Source organism: Fopius arisanus, unplaced genomic scaffold (assembly GCF_000806365.1).
Source record: "Fopius arisanus strain USDA-PBARC FA_bdor unplaced genomic scaffold, ASM80636v1 scaffold00017, whole genome shotgun sequence".
Classification (NCBI taxonomy): Eukaryota; Metazoa; Arthropoda; class Insecta; order Hymenoptera; family Braconidae; genus Fopius; species Fopius arisanus.
This window is the reverse complement of record NW_011887756.1, coordinates 119,486-134,907: the sequence shown is the minus strand read 5'-3', so window position 1 is coordinate 134,907 and position 15,422 is coordinate 119,486. Positions and strand designations below refer to the sequence as shown.

The following is a 15,422-nucleotide window of genomic DNA, read 5'->3' as shown; positions in this document are numbered from 1 at the left end:
ATTATCTCGAAATTCAAGCGAGATAACAATTTTTTCATGATAACCTTTTTTCTTCCTCTCATAATTTTCTATAAAAAATGTTTGAACAAAAAATTCGTTTTGTTCCTTCGATTGCGAGATATTCGCTTTGAAAAATTATTCTTGTTTGGCTAGTGAAGTTTTATCCATTTAGATATTTTTATTTTTATTGTGTTTGTTTAATATTTTATCTGGGTGACAACAAAATGGTTTTTTACGTTGGATAGGTGGCACAAGTGAACGATCGAATATTCAACTCAACTCCTCACCCGAGGAGGTTCAGCTGACGGTGAACTTTTGACCTAGCCTGCTTTATTCTCCTACGACCTTTCACTAAACTTGACAGCCAGGATCCAACCGTTTTCCCTTTTCATTCCATCTCGACTAATCCCTCACGAGGGATTCATCCATTTGTTATTCCGCAACCCACAATAATAATAAATTCAACGTCCAATTCCCAATTGCCAATTCCCGCAACAACAACTTTCCACTCAGATCCAAATTCGCGAATATCTCTGAATCCACCAGAGATACCCGAATTTTCATAATCACCTTTTTTGCAGATCTAGTTGTAATTCATAAAAAAGGTTTTAATGAAAATATTTGTATCTGTCGTAGGTTCAGAGATATTTTCGTGCAAAGTGGGATTCTCTGGCAAAGTGAATTTTTATTGAAGTTTTCTTTATTTTTTATGGATAATACATTTAATCTCTTGACACATGCTTCCATCAGATTCTTCCGGTGACATTCATTCTTGAATCTCATTCGTACACACAATGTGCAGTTGAGGGAGAATTACCGGAGTTAATCTCGTTTAAACCCCGCGTATGAATCCAACACGCATGCACAATGAATTTCTTACGATTGCATTCACAAGAAAATGCAGATCAAATTCAATTTACATTTCAAATGAGATACACCTAAAAAAAATTCCGCGAAGTCTCCCCAAGATTTCCCCCATAACTCCACATATTCGCAATTATTTTTTTTTTTAGGAATAACTTGAAAAATTCTTGACGGTTATGAAAAAAAAATTGAAGGAGCGTACAGCGATGCAAGTGCAGATATTACACTTTATTGTTTGTCAGACAAGAACAAACACGTGGCAATTGTCACACCGACGGTACAATGAGTCCCCGAGGCTTGAGAAAATTGAAGCAAGCACTCACCTCAGTCAATATACGACAAAAGTATGAATTGTACTCTCGGTGTACCTAGGAGAGCAGGAAATTGTTGATCTAGGTCATTTCTCAAACTCCTGAAAAGCTCATGGACATTGAAGTCCCGAGGACTTGACTATAAAATTGAGTCTCATCAATTCCATATTATTATACAATTATATTTTCGTTTGACGAGTCATTTTCACTGTCGCTGTACCAACATTTTATTTATTTCAATTTATTTTCAATGTGGAACTGACGTAAATTTTACTCAACAGGGGAAACTCCCTGACAGAATGAAAGTTTCTCTTGTTGTGTCCGTCAGGTACAGTAAACTGCTTTCCAGAGGTGGAGGGAACATTATGTACATCAGAGAAGGGAAAGGAAAAGCTATTAACGGCTTTTTCTCGCCTGATAGTCGTGAGTACCACACGCTCGCCAAAACGTAAAAAAGGGTGGAGTACATGGGGTGGAGCTGGAAAGCAAAATCACGCTATGTGCTATTTACTTTGAGCCATATGTATATCCCATGTACTAGCGATGAAACAGGGTAAAACAGTGTTAAGGATTTATTTATTTAATTTTCCAAGTGATGGACAACAATTCGAATCTACAGTTGCGTTAAGTATCGATTTTCAACCCCGTGTCGCTCGGAATTAAAGGGAGATAGCCATATTTTTGTGATGACACTTTTTGTGGAGAATTTCAAGAGCTGGGGAAATGGTATTCATGAATATATCGATATCTCTCATCAGTGCCGAGATATCTGGGAAAAACTGATGTCGAAAAAATGCACTTGTCGTATTTTCTTATTTTACAATAGAAATTGTTAATTGTATTGAGAAAAAATGAGGAAAAATTGTTGATACCGAAGAAATATTGATGTGAAAACATTTTTCAAGTTTGATTAATTATAATAAATTAGGAAAAATACGGGAATTTCGTGGGGAATTTATGAAAATATTAATTTGATTGATTCGTTCGTTGAATTAATTTGACGATTGCGATTTGAATTTTGTTCCAGATTAATGAAAAATATTCACAAAAATGGGGCGGATTTAATTGAAAATATGCGGCGAGGTACCACTAGCCCGCATCATCCACAAGCACAGCAATGAATTCTGTACCTTTGAAATCCACCGCGAATTCAATGACACCCCAATGCTCCCTGCCTAACAGTATTTACCTAATTTTACTAAATTAATTAACAAAAGAAAAAAAAAAAAACAGAGGCATTCCTCATCAATTATCGAAGTGCAATCGTTTAAATACCTTTGAATGTTATCAAAAAGTCCTGATTAAGAACAAACTATTAATTAACAAAAACAAATAGCGAAGACAATCCCACATACCAAATAATCAATTTGGTGTAATAAATAAAGATAATACGTGTCATTGCATAATTGCTAGACCAATATTAATATTAATTAAACATAAATCAGCGTTAATAGCGAATGAATAATTTGGAAAGTATAAGTTTATTGTTGATTAAAATTGAGCTTGATGAAAATTTTAACGAGTCTATTGAATATAGTACCTGTAAATTTATAAATATATTTAAATATTGTTGTTGAAAGCTACCAAGGAATTTATGTGTTGTAAATTAACAACAAATCCAGTTTGAATTATATAGAAATTATTTAACTATTTACCCACAAGTCGAGCCAATTAAAAAAATAATCGTCGAATGAACGAAATAAATAATTGAAGTTAAACAATTGCGCCAATTCTAAAGAGAAAACAAAGTGAATTAAACTATTTATAAGTTTTTCAAGTGTCTACTTCAGGTGTCCTTCAATGTTGATTAATTTTTTTTTAAACAATCGACTCATTTCACTGAAAAAGACGATCTCAATTTTATGTACTGTCTTCCACGTTCGGGAGACGGGTAAAGTCAAAAAAGAAAATATATTCGGAGATATTTAAATGAAATCTACACTTTTATAAATATATTGACACTGGAATACCAGAGGAAATAAATAAACAATAATGAGACTGACAGAGGTCGTCTGATTGTTACATTGGATATAGTTTTAAATAAATAGAATCGTCAGGATGAATCTAGAAGTGGAATTGATAGCTGGAGTAATCAAAGGTGGACCACCACCTCCACACTTGCCAGCCCCTCGATTGATTAAAATATTTATCGCTGGTGAACGCGATGGTGAGTAATAATAACCAATCACCCACTCCGATTTTCAATCAACAAATGACAACAAATTCCCCTAGAATTCTTCGAGGAACGGAAACAGCTCCTGGAGATGGTGGGGCCCGAGCTGCAGACGACCTACGACGACATGGGGATCGAGGTATTTCAATATTCCCTTCCACCTGCAATATTTTATCAAAATCACTTATCATTTTTCTCCATTCACTCATTCATTGACACTATGGATTATTATTATTAAAAAGGTACTTCTGGTGGACATGCAGTATGGCACAAGCAGAAATCCCGATGCTGATCCCCACCTAGCTGATTTATTCCTTGAGGAAATTAACGCGTCTCATCTTCACTCCAGGGGCTGTTTTTTCATCGTGAGTTGATAATCCAAATAATCATGATTCACCGAATAAAAAATAGAATAAAAAAAAATTAAAAAGTTAAGTAAAGAGTAAAATTAATAATTTCTCTTCTAGCTTCTAGCTGGGGCGGAATACAGCACCGGGTGGACCCCAAGAAAATTCGAACAATCAGTTTTCGATACCCTTGTTAAACATTGCAATCAATTGAACGAGTATTACACTCATGAGGGCTGTTATTACCTTCTCAAGGCCACGAGGTGATTTAATTGTACATACTCACCATTTCCTATGAATGCAACGACTGAATAATGATTTTTCCAGCGAAGAGACATCCCAGGACGACTGGCAAACAACAATCGGAGTAAAATTGAGAATTTTACTGAATGATGCTGCCACTTCAGCCCTAAAAGATAACGCAGATAATCCCGAGATCATGAAAGTATTAAAAAGCACTTCTGAACGACAGCTGGACTGCGCCCTAGGTACGTACCCCAGAAATAAAAATTTTCATTTAATCTATAAATCTTTGAAATGAATAATAAATCCCTCAAGATCTCGACGCCGACGGCAAGGGAATCGTCTCGATAATTCGCAAATGGCGAGGGACCTCCCCCGAAAATGCAGTCAAATTACCAGTAGAATGTGAGAGACTTGTGGCCAAATTGAAAAGCTCATTGCCACGAAATAATATAATTGAACTAGAGGCTGATTACGACATCGATGGCATCAACCCAAATTCCAATTCAAATCACGATGCATATCTGTCAAAACTTCGAAGCGAGACCCTAGATATCATTCAACAACTGGTGAATGCATCTGTTGAGGCAAATCCAGAGATAAAGAGTAGAAAAAAAATGGTGCAAGAGGTGTACGCTGAGAGTCTAGCTCACCTATCTCTTCTACGAGATATTAATCCCCTGGAGGAGAGCAATGACACTGTACAACGAGTTAAGGAACTTATGATTACTGGTAAAGATATTAAACATGGACCTATAATGATACGAGGGGGTAAATCGTCCGGTAAATCGAGTGCTGTCAGAAGAATCTACGATAGCTGTGACACGTGGTTGAAGCAATCGACAATGAAAATTGTACGTCTCTGTACGTCAACACCACGATCGGCCTACAGTCTTGAATTACTGAGAGTTATCTGTCAGCAGATTGGTTTTTTAACCGGCAACAACGATGGCAATTTGCCACGCGAGGCCTCATTCAATCCACTCTACCTCAATAATTGGTTAACGCAGATCTTACGACAAATCGAGCAAGGGATTCACGATAATAATGGAGAACAATTGATTATTCTTATCGATGATATCCACAGATTGCATCCACTCGAGGGTGACATTGTTGCTGCTTTATCGTGGCTTCCACTTCAATTGCCACCTGGTATTCATTTTATCGTGACAACCAGTGCATCACCAGAATTTTTGAAGCTCACGCCATTGCAGAAGGAGAGATTCAAGTCACCGGAGATACTTGTTGATGTGGCTGATGCAACGAGTGATATCATTGCACCGAGGATTGATTCTGATATTCAGAAGTCATTCGATTGCTTGGACAAATTAATCGGTAAGAAAGCAGCTAGTCGTATCGGTGCGCTACTAGCGTGCACCGAGTATGGATTATCAGAGACTGAGATACTTGAATTTATAATGCCAACTGGTGGTGATGGTCCACTGATGCTATCATCTGGGCAATTTAACTTTTCCACATGGTGTCTCGTCAGACGAAATCTATCGGACTGCCTGAGGGTACGTGTCATGAGTGGAAGATTGTTATTCTCATGGCGGTGTTTGTCCCGTGAGGTTGCGAGAAAAAAGTACCTCTCCACCCTTCAATTGTCGCGAGCATATTACGCTGAACTGGCGACAACAATATTCTTCAACGAACCAGAAGAGGAGGATACAGATCCCAATGATCAGGACACCACTGGCAAAAAGAAGAGAGATTATGGTAATGATGATTACGATGATGATGATGTGAATGAGAATGATAACGACGATGATGATAAATTGAAAGAGACACCTTTTCAGAGTACACCTCAGATATCCGATATCACTTACAGTTTACGACACATCGAAGAGGCATGGCTGCACTTGCTGAGGGCCGGTGATGTTGAAAAGCTTAAGAGACTTGCTGTTTGTGCGTTTGATTTTCTGCTTGCAGCTGTTCAAATGATATCAGTCAGCTATCTACGATGTGTACTTGAGCACGCAAGACGTTATCTACTCGAGAGAGATCTCGAATTGGTGTACTACACGATAAGAAATTCGAGTGATGCACTTACTAGAGATCCTCTTCAGCTCGGTGGTCAATTGATAAGTTGGTTGAGGCCAGTTGTTGAAGACGGTGGTGATTTGGTCAGTCGAATGATAACAGCAGCAATGGCCTGGTGTGATGGATGTGCAGCACCTTTATTAGTTCCTCTCAATGGCTGGCTGCAATCACCATTGCCCCTGCAAATACGTGCCCTTGTTTGTCCGCAGGGTGTCAAGCTGATAGAAGCAGCTCCATCAGGTCAGCACATTATCGTCGTACCCAGTGATGGTGATGTCCAGCTGTGGCACGTTATGTCAGGACAATTGGTACATACTTTCAAGGGCCACTCTAATCCTGTATCATGTTTAGCGGTGACACATCAGTCGCAGTATCTTCTCACCGGCTCCGAGGACACCACGATAATCGTTTGGGACTTGAAGGAATTGAGCATGAAACGTCGGATTTGCGAACACATTGCGTCTGTATTGGCACTGACACCGGCGCTCAATAATTCAGTCATCGTGAGTGGTGGTGAGGATTCACGGATTATAGCAACAAGTCTTCTATCCGGTCAAGTTCTTATGAAAGTCGATCACCATCGTGGACCGGTGACAGCGGTTCGTGTCGATGCAGCTGGTGAAGTTCTCGTTTCAGGATCGACTGATGGCACCGTATGCCTCTGGTCACTCGAGAGTTTCAAACTTTTGAACAGTATTAATTTACCATCACCGGTGTCAATGCTTGATGTATCTGGTGATTCCGTGTTTCTTCTCGCTGTGTGTGAGGATGAAAAACTTTACGTACGCTCACTGGCTACTGGCACTGCACTTCATACACTCAGAGGACATCAGGGACCGGTCAAAAGCGTTTGTCTAGCCAGGGACTGCAGGCGAGCGGTTGCTGGTGGTGTTGATGGACGTGTATCACTGTTTGATATACACAGCGGTAAATTGATAAAGGCATTGTCAACGAATTCATCGGCGGACGTCACGTCCGTTCGTGTCACCGAAAAGGACGACTTTCTCATAACGGCGTGTGGCAATCGTGTTATTTACTGGAGCTTCAGGGGTGAGGAAGCGATAAAGAAGAGGCGAAGGAAGAAAACACTGAAGTACAGAGAGAGGGACAGTGATAAGAAGGTTGGAATAATGAAGGAGGGGTGCTGCAGGGGCAAACAGGAGACACCACTGCAATTCCATACTGCACCTTTGACATGCATCGATATATCACGGGATGGAGCGATGGCAGTCACTGGTGGTGTTGATTCTCTTGTCAATCTTTGGCAGTTGAACAGTCATCAGCTGATGCTGACACTTGAAGGACACATTGCAAGTATCAGTTGCGTTGCATTCTCGGCGTCTGGGCTGTTCGCTGCTTCAGGCTCGGAGGACAAAACCGTGAGGGTCTGGGGTTTGACACTTGGTCTTGTCGTTACGACGTTTAAACATCAAGCGCCTGTCACATCGGTCATTGCTATGCTCGATGGCCAGAGAGTTGTCAGCTCCGATCGAAGTGGTGCTATTCGTGTTTGGGCTGCTGACACTGGAATACTCATTCAATCAGTCTGCGGACCTGGAAGATGTATCGCTGTTACGCCTGATATGAGGTACACTATTTGTGGATCCGGTGATAATCAAGTTAGGATAATGAGTTTGGGGGCTGGACCTGAGGAGAAACATCAAGTATCTCATGGACAGGATATAACTTGTCTCGTTGTAACGCCGGACTCAAAGTCCCTTATAACAGGATCACGTGATATGAGTTTAAAAGTTTGGCAATTAGCTGGGGGTAAATTGTCACAAGTTCTCGTTGGACACACTGATCATGTTACCTGTGTTGCTGTGTCAGTTCAGACTACCAATGAGAGCATCGTCGTATCTGGATCGCGTGACACTAATCTCATTGTCTGGGACATCAACACAGGAGCTGATCTTCACACATTGACTGGACATCTTGGATACGTCACCTGCGTGAGACTATCTGGTGATGGCACACTGGCTATCTCTGGAAGTGAGGATAAAAATATTTTTGTATGGGATACGAAGAAAGGAATTGCACTCGGTTCAATAATGCTACATGTGCCGATCGTTGGCGTTGAAATCTCAACGGATTGCTCTAGACTTGCCCTTCATCTCGTGGAGCAATCAACAATGCCGATTCTATGCCTCCACAACACACCAGCTCAATACGTCAAGCTGCCGTCGTACGTTGCACCGAGGGAATTGCGACCGATGGGTCCCAAAAGACCTGCACGCCGATTGCTGAAGAAGGAGGTATCACTCGATACTTACACCTGGCAGAGAAAATATGGCCATTTAACTTCTGGAATTATGGTGGCAGCTGTTGAGGATCGGTTGAAGCGACGATTCAGTGTCAGCGCTTCGATGGAAGAAATTAGTAAAGCGGGTCTTGCCGATTCACAAACAAGTCTGGCACGCTCTCAGCAAGCAGCTCTGGCCCAATCTCAACACTTTGATCAGCTTGAGGCTTTGTGGAATAAACAGTCACCACCACCGAGACCTAGGGGTGCCCTATCGAAGACCTTGTCCAAGCAGAGCTCACTGCAGGCTACGAGAATATCCGATTCTGATGAGGACCAAGGTTATTATTTTTATTGGAATCAATTGACTAATCGACTCTGTTAATTACTATATTTTTTATATCATTGGGTTTCAGATACTCCAGCGGATTAAGTAGTCACGTAGACCCCAGTATTGGCTGCAATTAATTAATCAACAGAGTTTCCCTCATTGAGGCGTATGGCCGTCTTCAATTACAAGTGTCAAGTCTACAGTCTTCTCTATAATATGTAACTTCCAACTAAATTGCAGTGGGCAATCCTATCCATCAATAAATTACGAATGTTACAATTAAAAGGTGCGTTGTTATTATTTTTTCTCTCAATTTCAGTATTTTTTTATCAATTAAAAAACAATGAAAATGGAATTTAAAAAATTAAGTGGTTCATTTTATCCGCCTTCCACCATTCGATAAATTGAGTTTATATTTTTTATTATTTATAATTGTACTGAGTATTATTTATAATTGTACTGAGACCAGAAGACAAAATGGTGGCGAAAAGGGTCAGGGGAAAAATGAAAAAGAACACTCCAGAGGTTCAACGATTTCAATAATTTATTTCATCTACATCAATGATATCTCCTTCATCTCCACTAATGTTAGTAACAATATCGTTGAATAGTTATAAAAAAAATACACCAAGATTTAAATCCCCCGGTCGTTAAATATTTTGTACAGTAAAGCATTTAACAGGTAAGTCGCGCTCAGTATTCGATGAATCGTCGTTCGTTCTCAGTCCAATATTTTTCTCCAGATCTCACAGCTGATGCTCAGGCACAGTTTTACATTAATTTCGAAGGAATTTAATCCATTAAAAATTCTTGATCACGAGTGATAATAAACAAGCGTTAGTAACTGATAATTCATTAGCGAAGAGTCAACAGATCGATAGAAGAATTTTTGTGAAATTCCTCTAGATCCAGTAGAGATACCGAAATTTCACATAAGATCGTTTTTGTAGGTTCCCCTGAAAGCCACAAAAAAGGTTATTACAGAAATTTAATTATCTCCCTTGGACTCCGAGATATCCCTCAAAGAGGCGTTAATTAAATCGACGTGTCGCCCGTGCGCTATTGACTGAATTTCTTCATTCCAAAATCACATGAGAAGCCATCAATTGGGAAAAGGAAGTCAGTCTCTAAAGAATTGTCCCAAATAATCACAGGAACTCGATGACTGGAAACAGCTGAGGATTTCCTCCACAGTCACAAGTTCATTTCTATTCCGCTCTCCACTGGAAATGTGCCAAGAAAATTTTCAATCCCCGATATCTCCAGTCCCAACGATAGAATTTCCATAATTTTTTATTCACTTGCAGCAATGAAAATTCTCTCCAAAATGAATTAAAAATCATCGAAATCCACTAAGCCGATCCCGAGATATCGGCGCCTGAAGGCCCGACGATTTCGTAGATCTCCCCCTCATCATCGTAAACTCATTCCTCTCGGTTAATTAATTATTAATTATTTAGTGCTGATAGGCTGGAGTGAAGTATTGCGTGCCAGGTGGTGCTCTGTACCCAGGGTAAGTACTATTGAGTGCGTGTTGCGCAAAAAATCCACTGTAATCCTTGTTTACCCGACGCGGCCGAAAAATCGGTCCCTTCGCCAACTCCACCCTGGCCCGATTTTCCGCCTCCGTCTGGGCCTTAACCGATGCCGGTGGCCACTTCATATCGCCCCTCATATTTCCACTAATTGGCGCCATTGTTGCTGCTGGTTGTGCCTGGTAAACTGGCGCTGGTACCTGTTGTACATTTATTTATAAATATTTAACCGAAAATTATGGCATTGGGAAAGTTTCCAAAAAATCGGTGAAAAATTTTCGCGGTGGAAATAGTTTCCAAGGATTAATGCCAATAATTATTATTAATACTTTCAATCCTATCAATAATTCCTATTTAATTCCACGTAATTTTAACTCATTAAATAAAATTAAAAACAATTAAAAATAAAGAGAGGGAATGGTGAACCTGAGAAATCGGTAATTCGGGCCTCAAAGTGATGATGGACGGTGGAGGTTGAGAAATGGGCGCCGGATGTCTAGGAGTTGCCTCGATCGAGTCCGATTTCTATAAAAAAAAATTAATAAAACAATGATAAAAATCATCAATCCTGTTGTAACGATTCTTGATACATGATTTTATAAATTGTTATTCACTGAGTCGTGCATTTTAAAGGATTACCTTGAAGACTGGCTGATGGGATTGCGGCGATCCCCAGGATATCTGCGCTGGTAATGGAGAGGTGGCGGGTGGTGTGACAGGTGCCCAGGATTTCGGTGGTACCTGGTGTTGAAAGGCCAGAGGTGTTCGGAGGATACCCCCAGGGCTTAAGGGAGTGGAGATTTGTGGTGATGCACAGGTGAGATTGTGGGGCTGTGGTGATGGGCCCGATGTGGGACTCGTCTCGTATGACACGTACTCACCGACTCCTCGGGTCTTCGCATAAATATTATTTACGTTTTTTTTTTTATTCCTGGGGGTATCTCGATATCTCGGGGTATTGGATTTCCAGGGGAAACCACCAACTCGGGGGTGCACACGGTTACACAAATCATGCGGTATTTATTTATTTATTTATTTATTTATTATTGTTGTACCTTTGCCTGGACTGGTGATTGCTCGATGAAGTCGATTTCGTCGTCACCTGCTGGTGGAGGCCACGTCACTCGTTTCAGACCTTTATTCATTATTTATTTGTTAGAATTTATTTAAATAATATCGAAATTATACGATTTTTAGATTGAATTTTCGTAATCTCTCACTGGAAATGAAAAATTTCATCAAAATTCTTTGAAGTTTAATTATAAACATCTGGTAATTAATATGAATAATTTAAATAAATTCAGAAATAAAAAGGGGAGAAGAAAAATAAATTGCCTCTTCTAATTTTATCGCGGATTTATTTAATTTTTCCAACTGTTAAAAATAGATAAACGAATTGTATTTTTAGTTTGAAATAATTCCACGATTTTCTCGAATCGCGGTAAAAAAATAAAACTCAAGACCCACGGAATATTTTTATTCATGCAATTTTATCACGTGACTTTTTTGAACTGCTCTCAACAATATTTTCTAAATCACTGTTTCACCACTCGATGCAATGCAAATGGAAATTTCCTGAGTGAAAGATCGACTCGGATTAAATCGAGAAATCGCCAAGTCCTCGAAATTCATTTTTCATTTCGATGATGGAATTTTTTTTCACTCTCGCACTTCACGGGGAAAAAAATATCGCGAAAATATATTCAATTAAGTCGACGAGGTATCGATATTAATAGGTCCACGGTCTCGATATATTTAGCCAGCCCCGAAGAATTCAGAATTTTGAAAACACGATTCTGTAAAAACTGACGAGTAAAAATCGGAGGAACGAAAAATAAAAAAGAAAAATAAACGTCTGCGTTAATCGGTGGATTATCTTCAATGAATTAATCTGGATGTCTACCGATTCAATTCGCCAAGTCTCGGGATTGATTTTAATTGATGAGAGAGTAGAATAGCGAAAACTAGATCTCTCTGGCAAACTGAAACACCAACTGGTGGACATAACTCGATAATCGCGGTAACGACCCGGCAAAAGGTTTATATACACCCAAGGTTTTAATACTGTGCCAGGATTTTACAGGTAGGAGGGGATCCATTTAACTAATAAAAGATAATGGACCGACGATATCCCACAAAAAATCGGTAATCCTCGAAAAAAAATCGGCCCTGAAATTTTTTAGCCCCAAAAATACCGTTGAATCCAAGAAACTAATGATTTTACAGAAAAATATCCGAGGAATTTTCCCTTGGGAATTTAATTAGCTACAAAAAAGGTCTTTTGGAATTTCTAAATTAAATCGATATTTTCCGAGATAAATCGATATTATTAAGAAAGATTGAAATGTACACTGTAGTAGTTGTGATTGATTTGTTGTTTTGAATTTTTATTTTATTATATTTATAAAAAAAATGATGGGAGTTGGATTCATTAATTCAATTGGTAGTGATTGTTTTTTTTTCTGGTGTTAATTTTAATCGGAGAACTTCGTGAATAATTTAGATAATATTTTACATGAATTGATTACTTGCGATGTCATCCCAATTAGGGTTTCTGGGCCGACAATTAATTTTATTCTTGTACCTCGTGCCGATAAATTTGCCCGCGAGTATCATCTGAGAATTACGTGAATCACCGGCTCCACTAATAACTCCCAAGTGTAAGAACAATAAATCGATTGGAAAACGATCGGCAGAACGAAATTTCCCGATTGTTTTTTTAACGCGATTTTTCCAAACTTTTGCTTCGGGAAATTGAAAAACCGATTGAGTAATGGATTAATTAAATCTACATTTATTGGAATCTGTAGAGCGATTTTTCATTCCACGATTTTTAGAGATATCGTCAATGAATTTTTTTAGGCACTCACCCGGTTGTCCGCCATTTCGTTTCCTCGCCTCTTCCTCTTCCAACATTTTGAGGACCGCACTGTTCTGCAAGTTCGCCGGTTTCGCCAGTTGATTAAAATCAATCCTAAACACAGGAAATCAATAATCAATCGATCGTAAATCGGAAAAATCGGTGAAACCGAGGGGAAAACCGCCGATATCTCCACCCCCACCGATCCGATTCCACCCCACGAGGGCTCATTTTATTCAGCAACAAAAAACTCAAAAAATGAAAAAAAAAATCGATAAATTCCACTCAACGAATCGCGAGATATCGTTTCAAGACCATTGGAAATCGGTGCGCCCCAGGAAAAAATCACAAAATCAAATCATTCACAGTGAAAATCGATCGAACCTCATGATTAATCGATATTTATTTATCCGCTGTCCACCGGTCCGGTCTGATCAGTCGATCCCGAATCAATGCCTCGATATTCGAAAAACTGAGTCAAGAACGGGTTTGCGCAATTCGCGCGAGTGAAATCGCAAATTTATTTCTGTTCTAGGGAGTGATTCGTTAATCTGAAAATAAATATCTATGATTCATCCCCCGATGCATAATTTTTCAACCAATCATTGACGCAAGGTGGTTCACCAGGTGCCAACAGATGTAACAATCCATCTGTTGTGATCTTCGTTTAGAATTTTCTCAAGTTACTAATAATCAGAAATAATTTCACAACATTGACGCAAATTTACGCGGTCCTTCGGTCACTCTGGCTGCAATCCAGATGAAATATTTCCGTCTGACTTTCAGCATTTCGAATTCCCGTGAATAATTCATTCAGAAAAATAAATATTTAAAATCGGCACTCAATCCTTTATTATTCTAATTAATCAATCAATTTTTATTATTTTTTTTTTCACTCCATTGAGTGTTCGCAAAAATGAAAAAATTGAGTAAATGAAAATTATTGCAATCATTGCAATTATTGCAATCATTGCAATTATTGCAATTATTGCAATTATTGTATTTATTTTCAAAGGAAAAAATGAACGGAATTAAAAATTTATGCAACCGATTTTTAAATAAAAAAATTTGTTTATTAAGACTCACCCGATGGCACCATTCGCCAATATTTTTGTCTGTCTCTCCAACGTCTCCTGAACAGCCTGCGGTGAATACAGGTTAATAGGAGAATTGAATTGCTTGTTAACAAGCTTTGGCATCTGTCCTGTCAACATCTTTGACACCAACCAACGTACCCCTAAAAATTAAATTTCACCGCCAATTGATTCCGGGAATAACCGAATCATTAATTATCCAGATATTAATTAATCCCGTTAATTCCATGCGAAATATCCTCGGGGAAAACTAGTCTGGAACTAGTCGATTATCGCATCGAACTCCTCATTATGTCAGGGATCAAGTGACGGTGTCGTAATAACAAGGGGTGGGGCAGAACGGATTTTATATTAATTACATAATTTATTTGGTGTATGTATTATATATTTTTTAATTAGCCGGTGGAATTCAGGATTATTTAGTCCCTCGTTTAATTTATTAGAGCGATGATATAAATGATAGGGCAATTGGGAACCGATTTTTTTGGTAAATGCAATTTGTTTTTTGATTTGGTAATCACATATGTATAATATAAATGAGAAATTCCACTCGCGACGACAAGTAACTGCTTGGCCTACTATACCTCCGCGGTTATTTTCGATGTAGAAATTCCGGCGAATTATATTTATCTTATATTTCTTTGACATCTCGAAAAAATTTTAGGATCGTCTTTCACTGGACGAATTATCTCGCAATCCATTGGGTAATTTGAAATTTTATTTTCGAATTAATTGATGTAATTGATAATTAGGAATTCATAGAAATTTTTACTCCATTGATATTTCAACTGCTAAACAAATTAATGGAATTGTTTATTAACACCCGGTGACACTCGTCAAATAAATCGCAGTAATTGGATAATTGAATCGGAATAAACGAGTTAATTAGATAATTGAATATTGATAAATTAATTTTGTGGGATTAATTTATTTGTGTACATCGGTTGGAATGAAAATTTATTGACGCAATTGTTTATCTGAGAATAACGGAATATCGGAGTTATTGTTATCGTGTCATTGAATTACTCACAATTGTTGCTCAATGGTGAATGGAAAAATCAGCGGAATAGTGATAAATAGTTAATAATACCTCGGATATAACGATGATGGAATTTAACGTGCGTCGGAAGAAGTGGGGATCAAAACTAAAACTAAAATCTCGAAAATTTCGGGTGAGACGTAACTCTTCCCGCCTCTGTATTTTCTTTACTCCCCAAATCCCCTCTTTCTCATCTCTCTCGTTTCATTTTTCCTCTTCACTCGAGTTATTTTTAATATTCAAACCCACACTAATGCCCTCGATCGTTGTGAAATTATCATACAATAATAATCCACGCGGAAATTCATTAAAATTATCATTAATTTATCACGATTTTCTC

General features: G+C 38.6%; 2 protein-coding genes across 4 annotated transcripts; one reads left to right on the top strand and one right to left on the bottom strand.

The window, feature by feature from the left end:
* The first annotated feature begins 2,634 nt into the window (after positions 1-2,634).
* LOC105263851 (NACHT and WD repeat domain-containing protein 1) lies at positions 2,635-8,793 on the top strand. The gene is made up of 7 exons (XM_011300325.1): positions 2,635-3,342; positions 3,408-3,487; positions 3,591-3,713; positions 3,816-3,958; positions 4,023-4,183; positions 4,254-8,564; positions 8,640-8,793. The coding sequence occupies exons 1-7, from the start codon at positions 3,234-3,236 to the stop codon at positions 8,654-8,656; spliced, it is 4,944 nt and encodes a 1,647-aa protein (XP_011298627.1). The 5' UTR covers positions 2,635-3,233; the 3' UTR covers positions 8,657-8,793.
* A 283-nt stretch (positions 8,794-9,076) lies between these two features.
* LOC105263850 (pollen-specific leucine-rich repeat extensin-like protein 4) lies at positions 9,077-15,238 on the bottom strand. Of its 3 annotated transcripts, none has more exons than XM_011300322.1 (7): positions 15,134-15,238; positions 14,036-14,186; positions 12,960-13,063; positions 11,145-11,224; positions 10,729-10,983; positions 10,516-10,614; positions 9,077-10,289 (listed from the first exon to the last, which is right to left on the bottom strand). In XM_011300322.1, exons 2-7 carry the CDS (start codon positions 14,161-14,163, stop codon positions 10,011-10,013), a joined length of 945 nt encoding a protein of 314 aa, XP_011298624.1. In that variant the 5' UTR covers positions 14,164-14,186; positions 15,134-15,238; the 3' UTR covers positions 9,077-10,010. The 3 variants fall into 3 exon arrangements, with proteins under 3 accessions (XP_011298624.1, XP_011298625.1, XP_011298626.1); XM_011300323.1 differs by having other exon boundaries at positions 15,074-15,196; XM_011300324.1 differs by lacking the exons at positions 14,036-14,186; positions 15,134-15,238 and adding an exon at positions 13,334-13,423.
* Between the last annotated feature and the right edge of the window lie 184 nt (positions 15,239-15,422).